Source organism: Desmodus rotundus, chromosome 3, assembly GCF_022682495.2.
Source record: "Desmodus rotundus isolate HL8 chromosome 3, HLdesRot8A.1, whole genome shotgun sequence".
NCBI classification, from domain to species: domain Eukaryota; kingdom Metazoa; phylum Chordata; class Mammalia; order Chiroptera; family Phyllostomidae; genus Desmodus; species Desmodus rotundus.
The window spans coordinates 177,016,445-177,039,830 of record NC_071389.1 but is presented as its reverse complement, the minus strand read 5'-3'; the positions used below and the strand labels follow the sequence as shown (position 1 = coordinate 177,039,830).

Genomic DNA, 23,386 nt, shown 5'->3' with positions numbered 1-23,386 from the left:
AATAGGTCTCCCAACTATCACCTGTGCTCCTCATCTAAAGGTTTATGAAGAAACTGGGCCAAATGTAGTGCTTAAAAGTCTAATAGGAATTAAGTGTTTCAGTCATTCAGTTCAAATAGAGGCATGCTTATTCCTAGAGAAATGGAAGGAAAGAGAGAGGTAATAGAGTTCAAAGACATAAAATCCAGCTTGGACAGAGATGACAAACCTCAATGTCAAATTAAGACGTACAACCAAGAAAGAGTACATAGCAATAACACTCTCTGTTTTCAGTGTATATCTGATCTTTCTGTGGCAAATGTGTAAATAGACACAAATTATAAACACTAGGTGATTTTTCACTTGTCAGTTTCGCAAAGATTTTTAAAATGGTTAATTCCAGCATTGGGTCAAGAGTGTGAAGAATTGGGCCTTCTTAATACCATTGGTGAGAGTATAAATTGGTATAACTATGCTGCAGGGAAATTTGGCAATATCTTTTCAAAAGTCTTCAAAAATGTATACTCAGCAATTCCACTTTAAGAATTTATCTTAAGGAAATAATAGTACTATTTCCCAAAGACATATAAATAAGGATATTAATCATAACTTAAAATAATAGCTAACATTTATTGAAAATTACATCACTTATCCTCCATTTTACAGTTCACACGCTCCAGGTTGCACAGCGAATGGAAGAGCTGGGATCTGAGTAGCCTGTACTACACACCTAGGCAGAATCAAGATCAAAGAGGCCTGGTGAGCTATGCCAAAGGGGTCAGGCTTACTCAAGGTAAGCAGTGGTGGAGCCACTGAAAGATTTTAAGCAAGAAAAATGACAGGAGCAGATCTGCATTTTGCTATATAAAGAATGGTTTGGTGTGGAGGCCATAAAACAAGATAAGAGACACTTATATAAGTTAGAGAATTAAATATAAATAGGAGACAGATTCCAGAGGGGTTAAAAACTAGAATCAAAAGGATCCTGGTGACCACTTAGATCTGAACTGTTAAGGAGGAAGGCAGCATCCTAGGGTTCTGGCTGGAGCAAATGGGTGAATAATAGAGCTGCTTACTATGACAGTTGGAAAAGTGAAAAGTTGAATTTTAAGCACGTTGACTTCAAGGTGCCTATGGAACCCCTAGAGGAGTAGATTGTTGCATCTATGGGTCTGAAGCTCACAGGCCATGTCTGGGCAGGAAATAAAGATTTGGGATCCATTTGTCATATTTAATTGTAGTTGTGGCCAGTGGATGAGATCATGTAGGGGGAGTAAGAGAAAAAAGCTGTTGGGAATCAAGGGAATACTGATGTTTCAGGAAGAGGCAATCCATAAGAAGCTTATAGGGAGGCTGAGAAAGAGAAACTAGAAAAGCAGAAAGTAGTGTTGTACATGGCTGTTACAGAAAAAAAAAAAAAAAGAAAAAGAAAAGAGAGTTTCAGCAGGAAAGAGTATATTGCCAGCAAGTTAATGCTTAGAGGAGCCCCACTAGACAGGTCTAAAAGACTTTGATTTAGTCGTAGTAACTGTGGAGAGAGTGGTTTAACTGAAAACAATCTTGCCTCTGCAGGATTTCGGTGAGTTGGAAAGGGAATAAGGAGGAAGGGAAAAAAAAACAGTAGAATAGAAACTACTCTTTCAAGAAGCTTGACTGTTAAGAGGAGGAAACAAACGTAATACCTAGCTACAGACAGGTGTGGGACGTTTAAACCCCACGAGATCCCACTGCCCTGATAACCAGGCTGTTTTGTTTTCATCGAACAATTTGTAACAACAGGTATTAGAGAAGTACCCTGAGAAATGAGAATTTCTCAGTTGCAAATTCAGTAAAGTTGCAGATGGACTTTTGATATCTACAGCCCAAACTTTATTATTTTCAATGTCATGTAGAACACACATTTGGGGGTTTTGTCCAGGTTATTTTGACAAGTTTTTTAATAACTGTGAAATAAAATATTAAGGAGAAAAGAATGATCATTTCTAATATCAGGTGTATATTCGTCTTTCAAAAGGCTGAAAACAAATGAAAGGTTAAAATGTATTTGTGAATTTTGCTTTTTTTCTCTGACCCTAAAGGAAAATAATCGGAATGGGCACAGTGATTTCTTTTTTTCTCTGATATAAAGAATGTGAAAAAAATGATTCTATTTTCGAAGGTTGGGGATTTTTAAGTAGTTTTTTTTTTCATTTTCCAAGTAAATATAGGTTTCAGCTCAGCTTTAAAAATTTGCAGTGGCTTTCGGGACTAGCAATGACCACATTCCATAACAACATTCTTGTTTATAAATGTAAATAAACATTTAACTTTAGGAACAGTCTTTAACAAGTTACTGAACCTCTTATTCAATGTTGGTTAAACAGCAAGACAGGATATTCTGACCTAATAACACAAAAGTACTTTTTCATTTTGTGTAAAATCACTTTGTTTGGTTTTTTGTGTAGCATCTTTTTGTTTTGTTTTGTTTTCATTGTTGTTCAATTACAGTTGTCCTCATTTTTCCCCCATTACTCTCCCCTGCCTTACCCTAAAATCAGTTTTTTAATGTATTGAACATAAAAGCCTGATCTTCTTTAGGTCACTAAGCTTTAGGAATACCTTAAACCCTATAAAGAAACTAGAAATTAAATTGAATTTGAAAATAAACTAATATTGCCATGTTCAGTCAAACACACAATAATCAGCTCCTTTGGACAAAGTATATATTGAATTTTTAACTCTCACAACAACCCTAAGAGTTAGGTATTATTATTATCTTTCCTGCTTTAGAGTGGAGGAAGTTGAGGCTAAGAAAGGTTAAAGAGTTAGCCCAAAGACACATAGCTAGGAAATAGCAAGTTAGAACTCAAACACTAGTTTTCCCATGGGAGGTTCTGTTAAGATAAACAAAAATACAAAATATAAGTCATTCAAAATAACAAAGATACAAAATATAAGGCATTCAAAATAACAAAGATACAAAATATAAGGCATTCAAAATAAAGTATAAGCAATCTTAGAATGCGCTTCTGTGATTATTGGCCCCGCTCACTCAGACATGTGCTACAAAAGTTGGAAAAAATGACAGCTCACTGAGCTGAGGCGGGACAGTTATCCAGCTACATATTCCAGCTCTGCTACCTACTGCCTCTGTGACTGGAGGGACACTTAGTTTCCTCATCTGTAAAATGAAGGTAATTAGCACAAGCCATCCAGAGCTGTTTTGAGGTTCAAATGAGTAACAAGTAAAGCACCAAATATAGTACATAGCCCATGCTGTAAACACTCACTACATACCAGTTCCTTCCTTTTTTTAGGAAGGCTGTATGTAGAACTGACTTAGATCTTCAACAATAGATTGAATTGGGATATTAAAAGAGAATGGGGAAGCTCATTCCAGGAAGAGAAAACACACAGTTAGAGACACAGCAGGGAAATAGTGTTTATAATAGTTTAACTGAAGCAGAACATTTGTATTGAATAGTATAGAATAAGCCTAGAAAGCAGTTTGGGGCCAGATTACATAGGGCCTCAGCCAGAGAATTTAGCTTTTATATTGTAAGTAGCAGGGAATGGTGGAAAATTTGGTTTCTTTTTAGAATTATTCTTTATTGGCCCTATTTACTATTAGAAAGCAACACATGTGCTTTGCTAAAAGTCTTAAATTACCGAAAAGTGTTAAGTATAAAAAAGAAAATATAAATCATTTTAATCGATGGTTCCCCTTGGGAGAGAGAAAACATTTTTTTATTGCTAAATCTTTTGGTGGTATTTTGATTCAATTTTTCTTTTACAAAAAAAAAACCCAATTTTTCTTTTACCATGTATATTTATTTTAATACTAATAATGAAATTTATAAATACATAGGAAACACTAAGCACATTTACATAAATTTTTATGCAAAGGTTTGCCTCTAAAAAATAGAATTGCATATTTGGGATGGTCAGATGACCAGTGAGAGCTCCCCAGCGCTGGAACAAATGAAGCCTGAGCTATACATTCATACAGTACAGTGTTTGCTTATCTTTGTTATGTATCTTGTTCTATAATGTCAACCTATAGTCGTAACATATTTTCCTTTTAATTTTAACACAATGAAATTAATCTTTCAAAAAATATATTACTACCATCACACCATCACACTGTCCAAGGATAAACCTCTGGGACATTTGGGTGTACCGCCTCCAGTTTAAAGGTTTGAACTTAGAAATAGATGGGATAAAAGGGGGACTTGAGGTGGCTTAGTCTGACCGAAGCATACACGTATGAGAAAGATCTAAGAAAGGGGATCATGGAAAAAGATAGACTATGTTGGGCTGTGGCAACAATTCATACATAAGTCAAAAAGGGCCAAGTCCTGGCTGTTCTGGCTCAGTTGTTTGGAGCATCCTCCCATAAACCAAAAGGCAGTGGTTTCAATTCCTAGTTAGGGCACATGCCTAGGTTGCAGGTTCTATGCCCAGTTGGGGCACATATGAAAGGAAACTGATCGACATTTCTCTCCCTATCTCTCTTATTCCCTTCCCCTCTCTCTAAAATCAATAAGCATGTTCTTGGGTGAAGATTAAAAGGGGGGCGGGGCAAGACTGGGTCAGTGGTAATGGACATGGAAAGAAAGCAGCATATATGCACAGAGGGAAATGGAGAAGACTTGGTGAGCATGATCTATGGAGGGTGAAGAAGATGAGCAATGTAAGATGATGCTAAGGTGTTACCTTTAGCCATTTATATAGGCCTCAATTTCCTCATGTATAAAATGGGGTTAATAATTGTACCTTCCTCATAGGGTTGTTGGGAGGATTAAATGCTTTACATCTAAATGTTAGCACAATAACTGGAATGCATGCTCACTAAGTATTAGCTGTTATTGTTTTTATAGCTGTTAAGTCTAAATAACTTGATTAGTAGCAAAATTCTTAAAAGAAATAGGAAATAGGGTAGAGGTCTGATTCAAGTGAGGGAGGTAGGGTTGACCTATATTTTAGTTATATGAGATCTGTCCAGAAAGTATACAGCCCAGCCATGTAATATGAAAAATAGAAACCTCTAGTGAAGAAGATACAAGATATAAGAAACATTGTATATAGGACAATGACACCTCAGGCCCCTTCAAAGTAAGTACCTTAGGACCTCACAGAGTTCTCCCAGTGTCTCTTCCACTGTTCAAAACACTCTGCAAAATCCTTTATTGGAATTGCCACCAGCTACCTGATTTTGTTTTCCTGAAGCTCAATGACAGTCTGAAATCTCTTCCCTTTCAAAGGTGTTGCAGGGTGCCAAATCTGGGATGTAGCGGGGCTGAGTCACCTGGGTGATTTGATGTTTCACCAAAAAACTCTGCATAAGATGTGATGCATGAGAGGGTACATTGTCGTGATGAAGCTGCCAGTCACCACTTGCCCATAGCTGCCACTATTTTCGTCATATTGAATCTCTCATTTGACAAAGAACATTGAGCTAGTACTTATTGGCCTGGACAGGCATACCCATGATAGACAACACCTTCCCAATCAAAAAACACAATTAACATGGTCTTGATCTTTCTGTGACTTTGCTGCACCTTCTTTGGGCTTGGAGAACCAGGAGACTTCCATTGGGATGCCTAGGCCTTTGTTTCTGCATCACAGCCCAAGATCCATCTCTGGTTATGACCTTCTTGAGGAAATCTGGTCATTGGTAGTGGTTTGAATCAAGTCATTAGCACCTGCAGCACAATGTTCCTTCTGCTGTGGTATCAGAAGCCACGGAACAAATTTTGTCATGACACATTTCATGCCAAGATCCTGCATCAGAATTTCAGACACAGTAGTTTTTGGAAACCCCAGATCAGCTTCTAGTTCTTGCACTGTCAGTTGCTGATCTTTGCTGATTGCAGCTCATACATGTTCAACATTCTCAGGTGTTCTGCTTGTTACAGGCCTTCCAGAATGTGGACCACTTTCAACAGATGCTCAACCACCTTTGAAGCATTTGTGCTGCACTCATTGCATCATACCAAAAGCCTTCTGAATCATCCAAATAGTTCCCACACAGGAATGTTCAAGCTTCACACAAAATTTGATGCAGATTTGTTGCTCTACTCACTCAGGTATTTTGAATGCGACAGCCACACAGTATATATGCTCACTCACTCAATAGCTTCTACCTCCCCCACTGACTAGTACAGTGAAGTCGCCAACAGTGAAGTTGTCATTGTTCACACATGCACATTCCAGTCCACTCTCCTTGGCTGCCAGGTTACATCTGTGTCACGTAAACCATTCTCATTATATTAACAATGGCTGGACTTTTTCCAGACAGACCTTGTATGTCAAATTTAGGTTTATGGTAGATAGTGAATTAAAAACAATCACCAAGAAGCCACCATTGGGCCAGTGATGCTTTTGATGATAGGTACATTCTAGGAGGACTCTTATATTCATGAGAAGCAGACATGTGGAGAGTGGATATCCACCATAAAGTATACACCTCTCCCCACAACCTCCATTCGTTAATAGAAATTAATTTAACTAATTAGCAGTTTCTACATGTATTGATTTCCTTCCTGAATGGCTCTATATACAGTACAGATATCAAGATACTGAAGCACCTATGTTTTGGAACCAGGTCTGTTTGAATCCCAACTTTTCTTACTATTGTCTGATTTTAGGAAAATTAACTACCTAAGCTTCAGTTTTCTTGTATACAAAATGGTATAGTAAAAATTACCAGCTCCTAGGGTTGATGGGAGAATTAAATGATACTATTTAAGTGAAATCCTTTGTGAAATAAAAGATATGATACAAGTACCAAATATAGCTATTAATCCTGTCTCTCCTTGAGGTTATGAGTTATGTTTATATTTCTTCTCTGTCCTGTATGGAGCCAAACATGAGAAGGACTCTGTACTAACTGCTGATCACTCCACCCCCTTGACATTGATCTGTAGCCTCTCCTTATGTCTCAGTTCCTTTGGGAACTTTAAAAGTTGCCCATGATTTGGTGAAATCCCAGAAATCCAGGCAGCATCTTTTTGGCAAAATGGTCTGTCAGCCTTTGTTTGGCGAAATCCTTTGTATTGGTTTTCTATTGCTGCTGTACATGAATTACCACAAAGTAGTGGCTGAAAACAACACAATTGTATTATCTTTGTTGTGTGTGCCCTGACCGGGGACTGAATTCACAACCTTGGTGTATCAGGATGATGTTCTAATCAACTGAGCTATTTGGCCAGGGCCACAAGTTTATTATCTTACAGTTCTGGAATTCAGACATCTAAAGTGGGTATTGCTGGGCTAAAGTCAAGGTGTCAGCAGGCTGTGTTCCCCTCTGGATGCTCTAGGGGGGAAATCCATTTTCTGGCCCTTTCCAGCTTCCAAAAGCTGCCACAGTCCTTGGCTCATGGCCCCTTCTTCCATCTTCAAAGCTAGCAACAGTGGATATAGTTCTTCTCACATCATTAATGCTCTCTCTGGTTCTCCTCTGTCCCCTCTCCCCCTGTAAAGGACCCTTGAAATGATATTGAGCCCACCTGGATAATCCAGAATAATCCCCCTTTGTTAAAGTCTAATAATTAGCAACTTTAATTCCCTTTGCACTTTTAATCCCCCCCTTGCCCATGTAGCCTAACAGTCACAGGTCCTGAGGATTAGGACCAAGGCTTTGAGGGAGAAATATTCTGCCTAACACACCTTCCACAAGGAAAACTTCAGGGAGGCTTGCTCCTCCTTTGCTCCTCTTCCTTGTAAGACCTCCCCTTTTTATTAAATGACAAACTGTCAATCATAATTTGATAATTGTAACAGTCACAATGAGGGGGTATTTCATCCTGAAATTGTTCTGGTCTACTCCTGGCTCTGTTCCATGCTTAAAAACATATCTGCAGCCAAACACAATGAATATTAACTAGCTAAAAATTGAAAAAGAAATAGCGATTCCAGTAAATCTTCTCCAGCATGGGAAAGAAAGGTTTATCACCAAGCATTAATTCTTACAAATGATATGAATGTCCATTGCATTTCTGAGACGCAACCACTCCACAAGTCCACAGTGATCATTATCAATGCATATTTCTTATTTCTTTAACAGAACCTCAACAGCACTGTTTAGTTCCAACTGATGATTAATGGACAGAAGATATGTTTAAGAAAAACAGGTGAAAAATATCAGGTTGAAAGGCAAAGCCTGTAATATATAAGAGACTTTTTTTTAAGGGGTAAAAGGCCATCCGTACTATTTCAGGATCACCAGGAGTTCACATAGTGTGGTTGTAAACGGGGGAAACCTCCATATCTTTGAATTTCACTCTGAAATTCAGTATTTTTGTCTTTTGATTTCTTTTTCTTGACACACATAAATGTGCTCCAAAGAAATTGTTCCAAATCCCCAGTGAAGTTAATTTAAAAATTTTTAAATGGTCAATCCTAATTTTGTAGTGGGTAGAAAGGCTAGCTTTAGTGTGTGATTGAAACAATATCTAGCTTGGAAAACAAGAGAGGCTAGCACTTAATTTTTTTTTTATAACTTTGGGCAGGATACTCAAGAGAAGGAAAGGAGAGAGGGTCAGCAAGTCTTGGGCATCTCTTAACTACCAAGCACTGTATTTCCATACCATTATCTCACTTAATTCTTACTCCCTCCCTGTAGGTTGGCATTACCTCACTTTAAAGATGAGGAAATTAGGGCTCCAAGCCATGAAGAGACTCCCCAAATAACACAACTAAAAAGTGGCAGCACTGGGAATAGAGTCCAATGCTGACTCCAAAGCCCACATATCCTTCCTCCACCACCCTCAGCTGCTGCTTCCTGAACCCCAAGTTTCCTCATCTACGAAATAAAGGCGTTGAGTCCCACGATCTCTGATACTCTTCACAGCTCTTACTGCATGGCTTCGTGGTGGGGGAGAAGGGGAACTGGGAAGGGGTCTTGGGCTCTAGGGCAGAACATCGCTCTCTCCTAAGTGGGAAGCCACCAGGACCCTGTGTCCCACCTGTACTGTCTCAACTCCCTGACTGATGAAAGGAGGCTGGTGCTGCTGACAGCACCATAAATGATGGAGGAGTCCCATGGCCCACAACTTTAAAAGAGAAACAAGTCTTCTATTTCTCTTTGTGGAACCACCTTTTATGAATTCCTGTTTCTAAAAACATATCATCAACACTTATTGTTGAGAATCTTATTGTACGAAACACTGACTTAAACTGTATTGAGAAGCTCCACAGGAGACAGCAAAGGAGAGTATAAGAGATAGTCTGTGTTCTCAGGAATTTACAACTAGCTAGGGGAACACAACTAACACGTAGAGAATTTTTAGAAGACCATGTAAAATGAAGGACTGAACTGTGTGGACTAGACAGTATGTACTACAGGAGTTCAGAGACAGGAGATCCATGTAGGCTGCAGTTCTCACAGGAAGCTTCATGAGAACTGGGGCAAAGACAACGCTCTTTACCTTGCATCTGGCCTAGTCTTCCTTGGCCTTCACTGTGATTGTGAAATACTGGTATGAACTTTCACATAGTTCCAACCTTTTCAGTTTTGGAGGCTGCAGTGATGTCCTTCATATCACGTCATCTCAATGCCACTTCATCTTTATTGGCACATCTGGGAGGGGTAAAACCCCAATGGTATGCAAACACCGTCATGGATACTTGCTTCAAGCCATGGGAAGTTTCATGCAAAACCAGTTTCTCAATAGGGCAAAGGTTGTGTAATGGTGTAAGAAGCTTGAGAAACGAGTTAAAGGCAAAGCCTGTCATAGCAAGAACCAAATTTGAATGGGGACACCTTTCTCTCTGTGTCAGCTATGGTCTGCCTCCAGCCCTGCAACTGCAGAGACCCCATCCTTAAGCATTTCTCCAACACTTTGGCCAGAGGCTGTAGGACCTCGTGCCTTGTAACTTCTTACTCCCCCACCTCCCCCACCTGCCCACCTTCAGGGGCCACTCTATTGATAAGAGACTCTAGTTCAGAAAAATTGTTTCAGAATTCTGGATCCATCCTCACCCTCAAACAACAAAGTGTGTTTCCCTTTCTCCAAATTCCACCCTAAATACAATCTGGGAATGTGATCCCAAGAGATAGTCAGAGCTGATAAAATAGTCTAGTAGATTAAACATTCACTGTGTTTACTGTGTATTCTGAAACAATGCTAGACTGAGGAATATCTTTCAAACTAGTTGAAGATAAATGAATGTATAGGACACCGTATCTGAGTGTACGAGATGCTGAATCAAGGGTAACTGGTTCAGAAAAGTGAGAAATCAGTAAGTACGGAAGTAATGAGGGAGGCCTGGCCGCACCAGCTCGGAGTATTGTCCTGTGAACCAGAAGGCTGCAGGTTCCATCCCCGGTCAGGGCATGTATGGGAGGCAGCCAATCTTTGTTTCTCTCACACACTTATGTCTCTCTCTCCTCTTCTCTCTCTTTCCCTTCTTCCCTCTTTCTCTCCTTCCCTCCCTTCCTCTTTCTCTGAAAATCAATAAACACATCCTCTGGTGAGGATTTTAAAAAATAAGTAATGAGGGAAAGTTTCCTGGAGGCAGGGTTTAGGATGGACCTTAAAGAATGGGAAGAATTTGGAGAGGCAGGGAAGAGAAATTAGGACAGTATAGAAAAGAGAAATACTGTAACTAAAGACAAGGAAAGTGGAAGATGTTTTCGTAGAAAGTCAAGGTGGTCAGCCTGCCTGGGGGAAGGGTGGTACAAGAATGTGCATAGCAAGAATTAGTGGGAAGTGAGATCACATGGATAAGGTGAATTCATCACCAAAGTTAACAAACATTTATTAAGTGCTGCTTAAGTGTCAAGCAACAGGTCTCTTGCACATAATAACAATAATAGCTTACATCTATTACAGCTTACAATGTGCCAGGCATGTATTAAGCACTTTACATATATTATCTCATTGGATATATTATCTCAATATATGTACAGACCTAAGAGGTATGCACTGTTGTATCTGTATTTTACCCATGAAAAGCTCGCAGCCCAGAGAGGTTAAGGAACTTGCTCCAGGTCACATAATTACTGAGTGAAAACGTCTGGATTTGAACCAAGGTAGTCAGCTCAAATGTGGGTTCTGAGCACAATGCTAACCTGCCTCCACACATTTTTATGTTACTAAGTCCTCATAAAATTCTCTATGATACACATATTATCCCCAGTTTGCAAATGGGGGTCTAAGACTCCAAGAGTCAATGAATGGCCCAAGGTGGTTCTGCTGAGTACAAAGCTAGGATCTGAAAGCAGGTCCACTAATTCCGCGTCCATTAAACTTTCCGTTACAGCATAGTTGCCTGGCAGGAGAATTTTCTATAATGGGATCAAATTAGGGGAAACTTCAACAGCCTGATAAGGGCGAGAAGCCTACATGACAGGAATAGGGAAGAGCTTCAAAGTTTTGAACAGACATGACTTGATTAATGAAGGTAGGTCTAGGGCTGGCATCAGCCTGGCCCAGAAACTTCAATTAGGGAAAGAGTGGACACAGCAGTAGACTATGTCAGAAGTGGCAAGGACCTAGAAATGGGCATGGGGTGGTGGGGGGGTGGGGAGGAAAGGATGGAAACAATGGTCAGTGTGTGAAAGAAAATCTGATTGTTCTTAGGGACTGAGCAGCTAAAGGCAATGAAAGGAGATTAAATCAAAGGGGACTTTGGCTCCTGTAGAAATGACTTAATGAACTATTGACAGGGACTCAGAGGTAATAAGAGCAGCTGGCTTGTAGCAAAAAATGAAGGTTGTTTTTATACATGTTACAATGTGCTTGGAAAAACAATTACTGGCACATTCTGGAGGAAATGACCAGTACACAGTCAGGGATGTGGGACAGGAGCTCAGGTAGAGAGCAGCAGCTGTCAGTCACATCTGAAAATAAGCTATGCAGGATCACTGAGGGGCAAGACAAGCCTGATCCCAGGAAAAATAGGTTTTTCATTGTCAGAGTAAGACAGGAGTCAGAGAACAAAAATGCAGTATAATAAAAGAAAGCAGGCCCAAGGGCAAGCCACAGGTCCGAACAAGTGGTTAGGGCCAAGGCAGAGATAAAAATAAAGGGACATAGCAGCAAATACGATCTCACCCTGTACCAAGGAGAAATGACCACTGAATAATTTCCTGTCCTGTTTCTGGTATTTCGGGGTGTTCCCCTATTGCAGGAGGCAAACCCAGCTTAACTGATGGGACCCTGCAGTCTGACCTGCAGAATAATCAAAAACTTTGTTAGCAGGGGGCACACAGTCTATGAATACATCAGCATAGGGAGAGAACTGAATACTCAAAAATGGCTTCTCCACTGAATTGTGTATTTAAAAATAGTTACAGTGACACAATTCATGTTATGTATATTATACCACAGTAAAAAAAAAAAGAAAAGACCGCTGCCCTGAAAACATAAATGTAGGTGGATCCCAGAAAAAATCTCCAAAAGCACATCTAATTTAGCAACTCTTGGACTTACCCTGTTTGGTTCCAGATCTTGGTTTCTTTGCCCCAGGTGGTGACTGTGCTGCTGAGGGGATGAGTATTTAAGAAGCCAGGGATGCTGATGCTACGTGGCTCCCATGTCCCTTCCAATCTGGAAAGAGAATGAGATAGTCAATTGAGGCTAATGTGCAGTGGAAACTCCTCTTCTGGCCTTTTTGCTACCTCTGTCCTTTTTCCAGAACATTGAGAATGGTATCCATTGGTCATAGCCCCACCCTCTGTGACCTCTTCTGCTTGACCTAGTTAAGAAAGTGAGACACAGAGCAACTCAGCCAGTACCTGGGAGGGACTTACCTGGGGCAGGAACCAGGGAGTTCTGTTGATTTCAGTTCTTGCTTATTGCCCTTTGGAACCGTACCTTCAAGGTTCTAAGGTCCTTCTTCTGACTTCACAGAGATCACCTCCAAGCCTATCTACAGTTTCTTTCCTGCTTAGTATATAATCTGTTCCTAGGTCAGGGGTCCTTCATAACCCAGGGCAGCCTAAAGGCACTCTGATACTCTTGGAAATAGCTAGATGGGGTTCCTCCTTATTTTACAAGTGAAGAAATGGGGCCCAGGGTTGTTGAGCGGCTTGCCTGAGGGCATACACCTGGTTAACTGCAGAACATGAAGAAAATGCAGGCTTTCTGATTCATTCTCTAAATCTCCTTTAGCTAGACAAAGAGATTCCAGTTGAAATATTTGGAATTCTATTTTTATTAAAGCTTTGCTTTTCCCATGGTTGGTCTCTTTCGATGCCTTTTTCTCAAAAGATGTTTAAAATGCTGAAAATGCCAGTTTAGGGGTTCAGAAGAGAGTGGTAGCAGCACTGGTGGAGGGAGGAACTCACTGGTTACCCACAAAACCATCACAGACTGCCTATTACGCTGTGGCTAAAATTTGGATCTATGCCCTCCCCCAACTCATATACAGCATAGCCTAGTAAGGGGGCCCTGTGTACCAGGGCTCTCTAGTCCTTTCTGTCATTGTCCATGTTGACCTTGATTTCCGCCTCTGAAATCCTTGATTACCAATGTCAACAGGCAGCAAGTTGGCTTGGGAGGGGCCTTTCAAGGCCATGGCAAGATAGAGGAATGACAGAGCAGCTCACCATAAACATGTATCAGGCAGACTTCGGGAAAAACTGGTTGCTCAAGCCTGCCACCTCAAGAAAAATTGTTTTGTGTAAAGCTTGACATGGTGCAAAATAGATGTACGCAAGTTGTCCCATTGCCACACTTGTTTTGGGAGGTATCTGTGGGTCACTTTGGCACACAGAAAGATCTCCCCACCCCCATGCCAAGATCAGTCAAGCTATAAAGTCAACCAGATTAAAACGGATTTTCTGTTTTCATCCAGCCTATTTATCTTTTCTGTGGTCATTGCCTGAATATGTAGCAATTCAGGTTTAGAAGTTTAAAGTCGTCGGGTCATGCACTTAGAAACCTTAGAGCTGTATGAGACTTAGAAATCATCTAATCCAGCCCCTAATTTTGCAGATGAGGAAACTGAAGTTTCCCATTATTAGGGTATTATACTTCTACAATATTATGCAGCCAAAGATTAAACTCATTTCTTTACAAGCCAAAATGACACTTGGCTCCATGGAGCTGGCCGTTACCCTAAAACCCATGGTATTTTTCATATAAACCACTGCTCAGCCAGACTTTCCCCATACCAGGTTTAAACCATTCATTTCCTAAAGTTTTGTTTAGGAGTTTACATTTTCCCCTTCTCTTCCATTTTGTTTTAACTCCATCTGTGTTAAGCTTTTTAGTGTGTTTCTGAGAGAGGAAGATCATTTGCCAATAGGCACTTTGCAGTGTGCTTGCTATCTCACATTGAATAGTTAAATTGTTCTAAATAAAACTCTATTAAAAGCACTTAATCTGGAATTTCCCCACCTAGTTTTTCAGATCCTCAAGGAAGGTGAATAACGTTTCTCCCTTGTTACATGAAGGAGCTCTAGAATGGGTTTTTCCTTCACAGGGCAGAGGAATATTCTCCCAGCTCATCTCCTCCTGGGAACTTGGGTGCCTGGCGTAATGCAGTGAAAGAAAGACCAACCCTCTAAACCCCAGAGCCAAGCAGTCTTTTTTATGTCCATTTTGATGTAGCATTTAATAGTTAATCTTAAAGTATTTATCCAAAGAAAATGAAAACCCTAATTTGAAGAGATTTATGCATCCCTATGTTCACCGCAGCAGCATTTACAATGGTGAAGATACGGAAGCAACCCCGATGTCCATCAATAGATGAATGGATAAAGAAGGTGTGAGATATGTATATATATACACACACACACACACACACACACACAAATGGAAATATATCATTCTTTTTAAGAATGCTATCTTGCTACTTGCAACAACATCGATGGATCTAGATGACATTATGCTAAGTGAAGTAAGTCAAGCAGAGAAAGACGAATACCATGTGCTTTCATTTATATGTGGAATCTAACAAACCAAAATAAACAAACAAAACAAACCATAGAAACATAGACCAAAGGGATGGTTATCAGAAGGAGGGGGTAGGGGATGCTTGAAAAGGATAAAGGGAATGTAGTTAATAATATCATGATAAGTTTACATGGTGACATGATTCTAGAATTAGCAGGGTGACACATTGTAAGGTATAAAAATGTTGAACTGCTCTGTTGTACACTGGAAACTAATATAACCAATTTATGATTGTATACCGACTTGACTTAAATTTTAAAAAATAGTTTATCTTCCATATCCATAAGAGCTGAAGGAGTCAAGAAGTTTAGGGGTGGGAGGAAAGATAGGAAGGATTTCCTAATCTGTTTTGTACCCAAAAAAGATATCTGTTATATGAAAAAAGAGAGTCAACTTGAGTAATATTTGTGGTAACTTTATATACAGGGGTGGGCAAAAGTAGGTTTACAGTTGAATTGTGACATTCTTTTGAGCTAATAAAGCTATTGTCATAATCATAATCTGAACATCTTTTTCCAAACGAACAACTGTAAACCTACTTTTGCCCACCCCTGTATTGTAAATAGCCAGAAATCCAGGCATTACCCCTGACTTCTTCCTCTCCTTCATTCCCCACATCTAATAATAAGAATGGCTAATATTTATCAGGCACTTTCTATGTGCCATACACTGTGCTATGAACTTCATAAGCCTCACTAATTTAATCCTCACAAGAATTATCATGATTTTACAGATGAGAAGACTGACACTTTTAAGATTAAATTACTTACTTGAATTTACAAATCTAGGAATTGTGGGGCCAGATTCACACTTGGTTATTGTGACTTCAAAGCCCAAAAGCTTACCCACCATAAATTTAGTCCAGATTCTCTGGGAGAGCCATCAGACCCTAATGAACCATGAAAGGAAGGAAGGAAGGAAGGGAGGGAGGGAGGAAGGGAGGGAGGGAGGGAGGAAAGAAGGCAGGGAGGAAGGAAGGAAGGAAGGAAGGAAGGAAGGAAGAAAGGAAGGAAGGAAGGAAGGAAGGGAGGGAGGGAGGGAGGAAGGAAGGGAGGGAAAGGAAAGGAAAGGAAGGAAGTTAATGGAAGAATCTTAAGACTGTAGTGCAATTCTAAGAAAGTTCAGCAAAGCTGATGAAACATCTTAGAACTAAGTTTGCCCATCAGAGAAGTCCCACATTTCCCAGGACGGGCCTGCCTTAATATCCTTCCCATGTTCACTCATGAAGCAGCCTGAAGGAAGCATAACCTTAGCAAGAAGCAGGATGAATTTCAGAGCACAGAAGTGAGGGTTATCAGTCAGTTGGATCTTTTCTAAGAGGTACTTTTTCATTGTTGCTTCATTATGCCACACTATCTCTCCAAACACATCTGCTGATATTTTTTTTCTTTAACACATCTCTACTTACTGCCCTAGTCCAAGCCTCTTATCATTGCTCACCTACACAATTCCAATAATGCTTTTAACGTATTTTCCTACTTCCAGTCTCAATATCCTTAAAACAATTTCCTGCAACAATACCAATAGATTTATCTATTGGATCTTTCTGATCAATAAATCCAGCTATGAATATGTCCAAAGAAGCCTGAAACAGCAATTCAAAAGAATGTATGCACCCCTATGTTCATTGCAGTTTTATTTATAATAGCCAAGATTTGGAAGCAGCCCAAGTGCCCATAAGTAGATGAGTGGATAAAAAGTTGTGGTATATTTACCCAATGGAATGCTACTTGGTCGTAAAAAAAAGAATAAAGAAGGAAGTCTTAACTTTTGCAACACCTGGAGAGTATTATGCTAAGTGAAATAAGCCAGTCAGAGAAAGACAAATACTATATGATTTCACTTATATATGCAATCTAATGAACAAAATAAATGAACAAACAAAATAGAAACAGATTCATAGATACAAAGAACAGACTGACAGCTGTCAGAGGGGAGGTGGTTAGGGAGCTAGGTGAAAAAATGTGAAAGGATTAAGAAAAAAATACAAAACTCATAGATACGGGCAACAGTATGGTGATCACCAGAAGAAAAGGGGTTCGGGGGACCTAAGAGAGGGTAAAGAGGGGATAAATGGTGACGGAAGGAGACTTGACTTGGGGTGGTGAACACACAATACAATATACAGATGATGTATTATGAAATTGTACATACACCTGAATCCTATATAATTTTATTAACTAATGTCATCCCAATAAATTCAATAAAATAAAAATAAATAAATATATAAATCCAGCAACGTCCTAAGCCAGTGTAAGGAGCTAAGTGGAGACTTCTCTTTGTCAATCTAAGAATAGGTATGATGACCCTCTAGCACATAAATGACAAGAATCTCAGCAGCTTTCATTAATTAGGTTAATTTCAAAATTGCCTTATATTCTTTTTGGTGAGGTCATCATTATGATATTTATATATGGGGCTATTTATATGTCATTCATCTGCTTAACCTTTCAGACATTTGTAAGATAAAACCCAATCTTCTAATCATGGTGTATCAGGACTCCCCAGGGACCCAGCCCCTCTCTACTTCTCCAACATTATCCCTACTACTCCTTACCTGGCATTTAATATTCCTGAAATACAGCACTGAATTATTTGTAGTTCCTGCCGTGCTGTATCACATCTCCATGCCTTTGTTTATACTCTTCCCTCTAGTTGAAATGCTTTCGTGTATTTGCTCCTCATTCTAGATTGGCTTGGCTGCCACCTTCTTGGGAAAGCTTTCCATGACTCACACACACTCCAATTAAAAGATCATTTCAGCCAAGCTCTGGCCCAATTCAGGAAGTCTATCTAAGGCACCCAGGCAGAAAGTCTTCAAAGGAAGAGCTCATGACTTCACAAGGCAACTAGCTTTGGACTGTGCACAAGGCCACGTATACCAGTCAAAACCACTTCTTATTTTGAGTCTATCAATTCCTGTTTCCCCAGCTTTTCTGCAGATGGTAGTTAAAATAGTGCCCATCCGAAACCTCAAGATGAATGGAGTCAGAAGTTGGGAGCCTAACTGAGAAATTCCCTTTGCAGGTCCTGGAAAGGTCATGTCCAGCTTTGAACTTTCAGATCTTGGGGGCATTGATGATGAGGAAGGACAGAGCTTACCAACAAACCATTGGTTATTTCCCTCTGGTTGTAATTTCTGAACTTTCTAACTTTTCATTTCCAAACCCCTTACCTGTGACTCACAGATGTTTCAAGAGACCTTCAGAATGCCTGTGAACTTCAAGAAGGGGAAGGCATGGGTAAAAGGAGGATGTAGCCTATGATAAACCACGTAACAGTTAGCATTTGGCCACAGTGACTGCATTACTAAGATTCCAAATGTTTTTTTTTAGTACTTTTTGGTAAACCTCTCTTTCCCCAAGATTGAACAGTTGCATCTCTAACTAAATACATAGATGGGAGATACCTGGTAAGGAGAAAAAGACAGTGTGTTCTGGTTCTGGGCCCTACGTTTATTGCCATTACAGGAAGAGAAGCATGATGAACATGAGTGTTCTTTCTCAACAGGTCTGGTGTTTCCAATTTTCAACAAGCTCTGCCTATTTTTGTGCATTTCAGAGGGTTCATTATGGAGACTGAGTAAACACTGGGGCATTGTCCAGCAGTGTTCAGCCAAAAGTTTATATGAGAAATAGATATGAATCAATGTTGTATATACCACAATATTGGAAATGAAAACAATAAAAATTATACTGGCTATTAAGAATCCTTAAATTGTCTTACTAGCCATTGTTACTCTGTAAACAGAGCATACAGTTACATTTTGATTGGCACTTGAACAGGGATCATCTGGCAACATAAATATGAGAATAGCCTGATGAATGAAAATTAGTTCCATTAGTTTTTTTAATTAAAATTTTATTTTTTTAAAACTTTATTTTTTTCTAGAGCGGTTTAGATTTACAAAATCGACAGGGAGGCACAAAGATTTCCCATATATTCCCACCCCCTACATATGCATAGCCTCCCCATTATCAGCATCACTCCCCAGAATGGTACATTTTTTACCAAGGATGAACCTGCATTGACACATCATAATCACCCAATGTCCATACTTTACTTTAGGGTTCGGTCTTGGTCATGTACATTTTATGAGTTTGGAAAAGGTATAATGACATGTATCCATTATTGTAATGTCATTAGGAGTATTTTCATGGTATAATAAAAATCTAAATCCATTATGTTTTTAAATATATTCCAAAGCTACACTAATTAAAATAGTTGGTATAGTGCTGAAATAGATAGGCAGATCAATGGAGAAAGGTACACAGTCCAGAAATGGGCCCAAGTACAAACAAAAGAAGTTTAGATGAAAGGAGCATTCCAAACCACTGGGGAAAATATTCCATAAATGGTGTTGGGATAAGTGGTTATGAAATCATAAAGTAGTAGAAAAAAGCAATGAATTTTTGTGATAATCTTGTCATGGAAGAAGGGTTTTTCTAAGTATGTCATAAAATCCAGAAGTCATAGAGAAAAGATTAATAAATAGAATTATAGTTGACCCTTGAACAATGTGAGAGTTTAGAGTACAGTCAAAAATATGTGTATAACTTTTGACTCCCCCCAAAACTTAGTTGTCCCTCAGTATCTGCCTGGAGGGCGGATATTGGTTCCAGGGACCCCCATGGATACCAAATCCATGGATGCTTCAGTCCTCTGTACAGAATGACATAGAACACTGCATAGAGTTGGCCCTCCACGTCTGCAGGCTCCCGCCCGAGGATCAAAAACAATACAGGTATTTATTCATTCTAGTTTATCACTCACCTTCCAAGTAGACATAGTTCAGCAAAAGTGAAAATAAAAGACTTCTCTAGAGTGAATTCTATGTTTTTTCTACCATTTTACAACTTAATGTCCTTTCTCAGAGATATTACAATAGATTAAGTGAAAATTCTCGGTGATGGAGGGGTTAAGATAATTTCTGGAATATATATTGGGCATTGTCATATAGCTGAAATGCACACCTATGAAGACATCCCAATGGCTCCTTTGTCACTAGTTGCGAGTGAGTGACAGAAAGAGTCTGGAGAAAAAGAAAGTCAAGAGACTCGGCCTGTGGTCCTGTCATTACCACCACCATCTGACCCAAGGTGAGGGACTTACGTCAGAGTCTTTGTTTACTCATCAGATTTTCAGAGCTTAATATATGTCGGGCCTTATACAATAATATTAAATTCCATATACCACAGTACCATATAGCACATACTGTAAGTATGACACAATACCACGTAATGTGATATTATAAAATGAGACACTGAGGAGCTACCAACTGCCTGTGAAAGAGCCTAGCTCCCCCCAGAATTGTCATTGTCCTGCTTAAACTCTCAGTGGCTCCCATGTGTCTTCAAATTAAGTCCCCACTCTTACGCTTGACGTTCAACGTCCTTTATCATCTGTCTCCTGTCAACTTCTTTGGCCCTAGCTCTTGACACCGCTCTTCCCATCTCCTAAGGTGCCCACATTAATCCAAACCAAATTATTTGCGGTTCCCCGTTGTTATTTCATGTTGGTATGCCTTTGCAGATGTTTGGGATTTTTTTTTTTTTTACTTGCCTGCTTGAAAAACTTGTCCTTGTCCTTTGTGACCTGGCTCAGAAATCAGCTCTTCAGGAAAGATTTCCCCCAAATCCTCTCAGTACTTTATTGATATGTATACCTTTATTACCCCATGTAATATGCTATCGTGCAGTCATTTAAGTACTCATAGAAGTATGCAATCGAATCCTCCATTAGTGTGGAAGCTCCTTGAGGGCAGAGATCCTGTCTCATTAATCTTCATGTGCCTAGTGTATAGCACCATACCTGGTGAGAAAGAGCACTCAATCCGTCTCATAAATGAGTGGGTGGATTTTTAAAAATGAGTCAAGCATACTGCAGCAGAAGGTTTTCTTTGTAGTGTGACATTTCTTAATAGAGTGACAAATCTGGTAAAACTTGCCTCTCTCTTGGATTCCATCTTATCTCTACCTCAGTCCCCACGCAAGGGGCACTGCCAAAGGCTTTACAGGGAGGATCCTGTAACAGCTACTTGAGTGTCAACTGTATAGTTGGTGCGGTCTTGCACAGGGAAAGGCTAACTTGAAAACACACCAAGTCACCATGTATGTGTCATTTTAGTCTTGACAGTGTACTTTTTAGAGCAGATGGCTGAGTTTTCTTCCTTCGCACAGCTAAGATCTCTCCAAACAAGCTTAGATAGCAACCTGTTTTCTTTGGCAAATTGATTAATGAGGACATTACTCATATGCCTGGTTGTATGACATGTCCAAAAACATTGTCATTTTGTTTCTGGGGTGTTGGGTAAAAATATCCAGGAATTCACTACCACTGGAGTGTCCACCTGTTTGCTGGAAATGTTAGAGAAATCTGGGAAGGCAGCTCCCTTGAAGAATGCTGAAGGGGGTATGATTCCATCACCAGCCTCCCCACAACAAACTGTCCCCTCCAAAATTAGCAATAGCACCTGTGGAAACAAGAGAACAGCTGTGCTGTGTACCTTAGCACTTTGATTGGCTGAGGACTGAGCTGCCTGCTGGCACCTGGAGAAATTGCAGAAGTGGCTCTTCCCAAGCCTGAAGGAGGGCAGAGCTGGGGAGCTCTCAGGCGCTACATCAGTATCAAAAGAGAAATAGTTCTTGATTGAGGAGTCGAAACAAAATAGAAGAGAACAGTGAATGAGATAAGGGATGGAAAGTGGGGGGAAAACATAACTGGAGGGCCGGAAACTGGGCAAGTGTAGCTGGTACCACTGACCTCAGGGATCCAACAGTGTATGGGTGTGTGGGCAGGGGGTCAGGAGGATGGGGGTACGAGGAGAGGAGGTACGATCTTTTCCTCTGGAAGCTGTAACTGGGTAGGAGGGGAGCAAGCATGTATTTGGGCCTCACCGGCAGCAGCCGGAACATAGCAGATCAACATATAAGTTCCATGCTGAGTGAGAAAGGAGGCAATCTAAGGGAAACTCACCAGATGGCCTGAAGCTTTCCAAGAGAAAACAAACTGGAGAAAATCTTACAGGATTAGGGAAAGAATAACCCCCCTCCTAGGACCTGCTGTCTGAAAATACAAAACAACAAAAACAGTAGAACACAACGCAAGAATCCCATGAAAAAAGGGAAAGGGTGAAGTGTGGAGGAGCAGGTAAGAGTCCAGGCTGATGACCAAGGTACCAAACACTCCAGCAAGAGATCAGCCTTCCTTGCACAAGCCCTAACTGCATGCGCATTAGCCAGCACAAGGCCATCTTAAACTGGAACTGATACAACTCAGGAAGCTTATTTGAGCAAGGCAGTATTACTTAAGATAAAATGGCTTCAGTGGAATACTCTGCCTTAGAAAAATATCTAGAGGCCAGAGCTTAAATGTGAAGTCCATCTGTGAAATGTTCAATGGGCAATATGTAGCCCTGATAAAAGTTGAAGCAGGGTGTTGCTACTTTTGTGTTTTGAATCTCCTCGCTGTGAGGGCAGGGGGAGTGTCAGGGGAGGCTGTAGCACCAAACTCTTACAAGACTTGTACATTATTATGGTCATTATAAAATGAGCCCTATAACGGACTAGTTAGTTATAGCAACTCTCAGTTCTGATGATACCATCTTTGGGGGGAAACAAGGTGGCTGATCTAACTTAGAAGAAAATGAAAGGAACAGAATACTTAGTATTTCCGTGGAAAATGTGTATATGCCTATATACATTTCCTAGAGGTCACTGTCGTTACATGCTCCATAAGTTCCAGTAGAAGGTCCCAGAAAACGTGTGGTAGCACCAAGTCCAGAACAGAAATGGAAACAGAATTATTTTATTTTATTTTATCCCCACCCGAGGACATGCTCAATGGTTTTAGAGAGAGGGAAAGGGAGGGAGGGAGAAAGGGAGAGAAGCATCAATATGAGAGAGAAACATCAATTACTTGCCTCTTGCACACACCCCAACCAGGGACCAAACCCAAAACCTAGGCATGTGCCCAGACGGGGAATCAAACCTGCAACCTTTTGGTTTATGGGACAACACTCCAACCAATTGAGCCACACCAGCCAGGGCCAGAAAAATTATTTTACTCCAATTAAAACACAAACAAGCAGAAGTATTCTTCCACACACATCCGCACACGAGGGGAGGTGTTACTGACGCAGTTCTGGTGACTGCTGCTGGAAAGAGTTGTCAGTGTCAGAAACTACTCAGCGAAGTCCACTCAGACTTCACAGGGGTCACGTGTGGTGAAAGATTTTTTAGAACAACACATTTCATCTTGAACTGGATAGGAAAAGGCTAAGAAATAGTGAATCTATAACAATCATAAACAGTGGCGGCAGAATCAACTCAGACTTGTTCACATAGTAGGAATCAAATGGTGTCCTGCGAAACCCGTTTGAGATAGACTTAGAATGTACATTTTTGGGACTCTTTCACAAAGTGAGCAATGATTTGGACTCCTTTATGAATGGCCGAGACAGAGATGGCTTGTCAGCAGAACTAGTAAGGCAGCATTACTTAAGATAAAATGACTTTAAG

The 23,386-nt window shown here is 40.1% G+C and overlaps 1 protein-coding gene across 1 annotated transcript in view; it reads left to right on the top strand.

The window, feature by feature from the left end:
- Positions 1 to 23,386, top strand: part of CREBL2 (cAMP responsive element binding protein like 2) — a 57,169-nt gene that overhangs the window by 3,978 nt on the left and 29,805 nt on the right. Inside the window, exon 2 of the mRNA XM_024575562.4 lies at positions 646 to 772. Within this exon, the coding sequence (XP_024431330.1) occupies positions 746 to 772 (27 nt within the window). The 5' untranslated portion in view covers positions 646 to 745. The remainder of the gene's footprint in view (positions 1 to 645; positions 773 to 23,386) is intronic.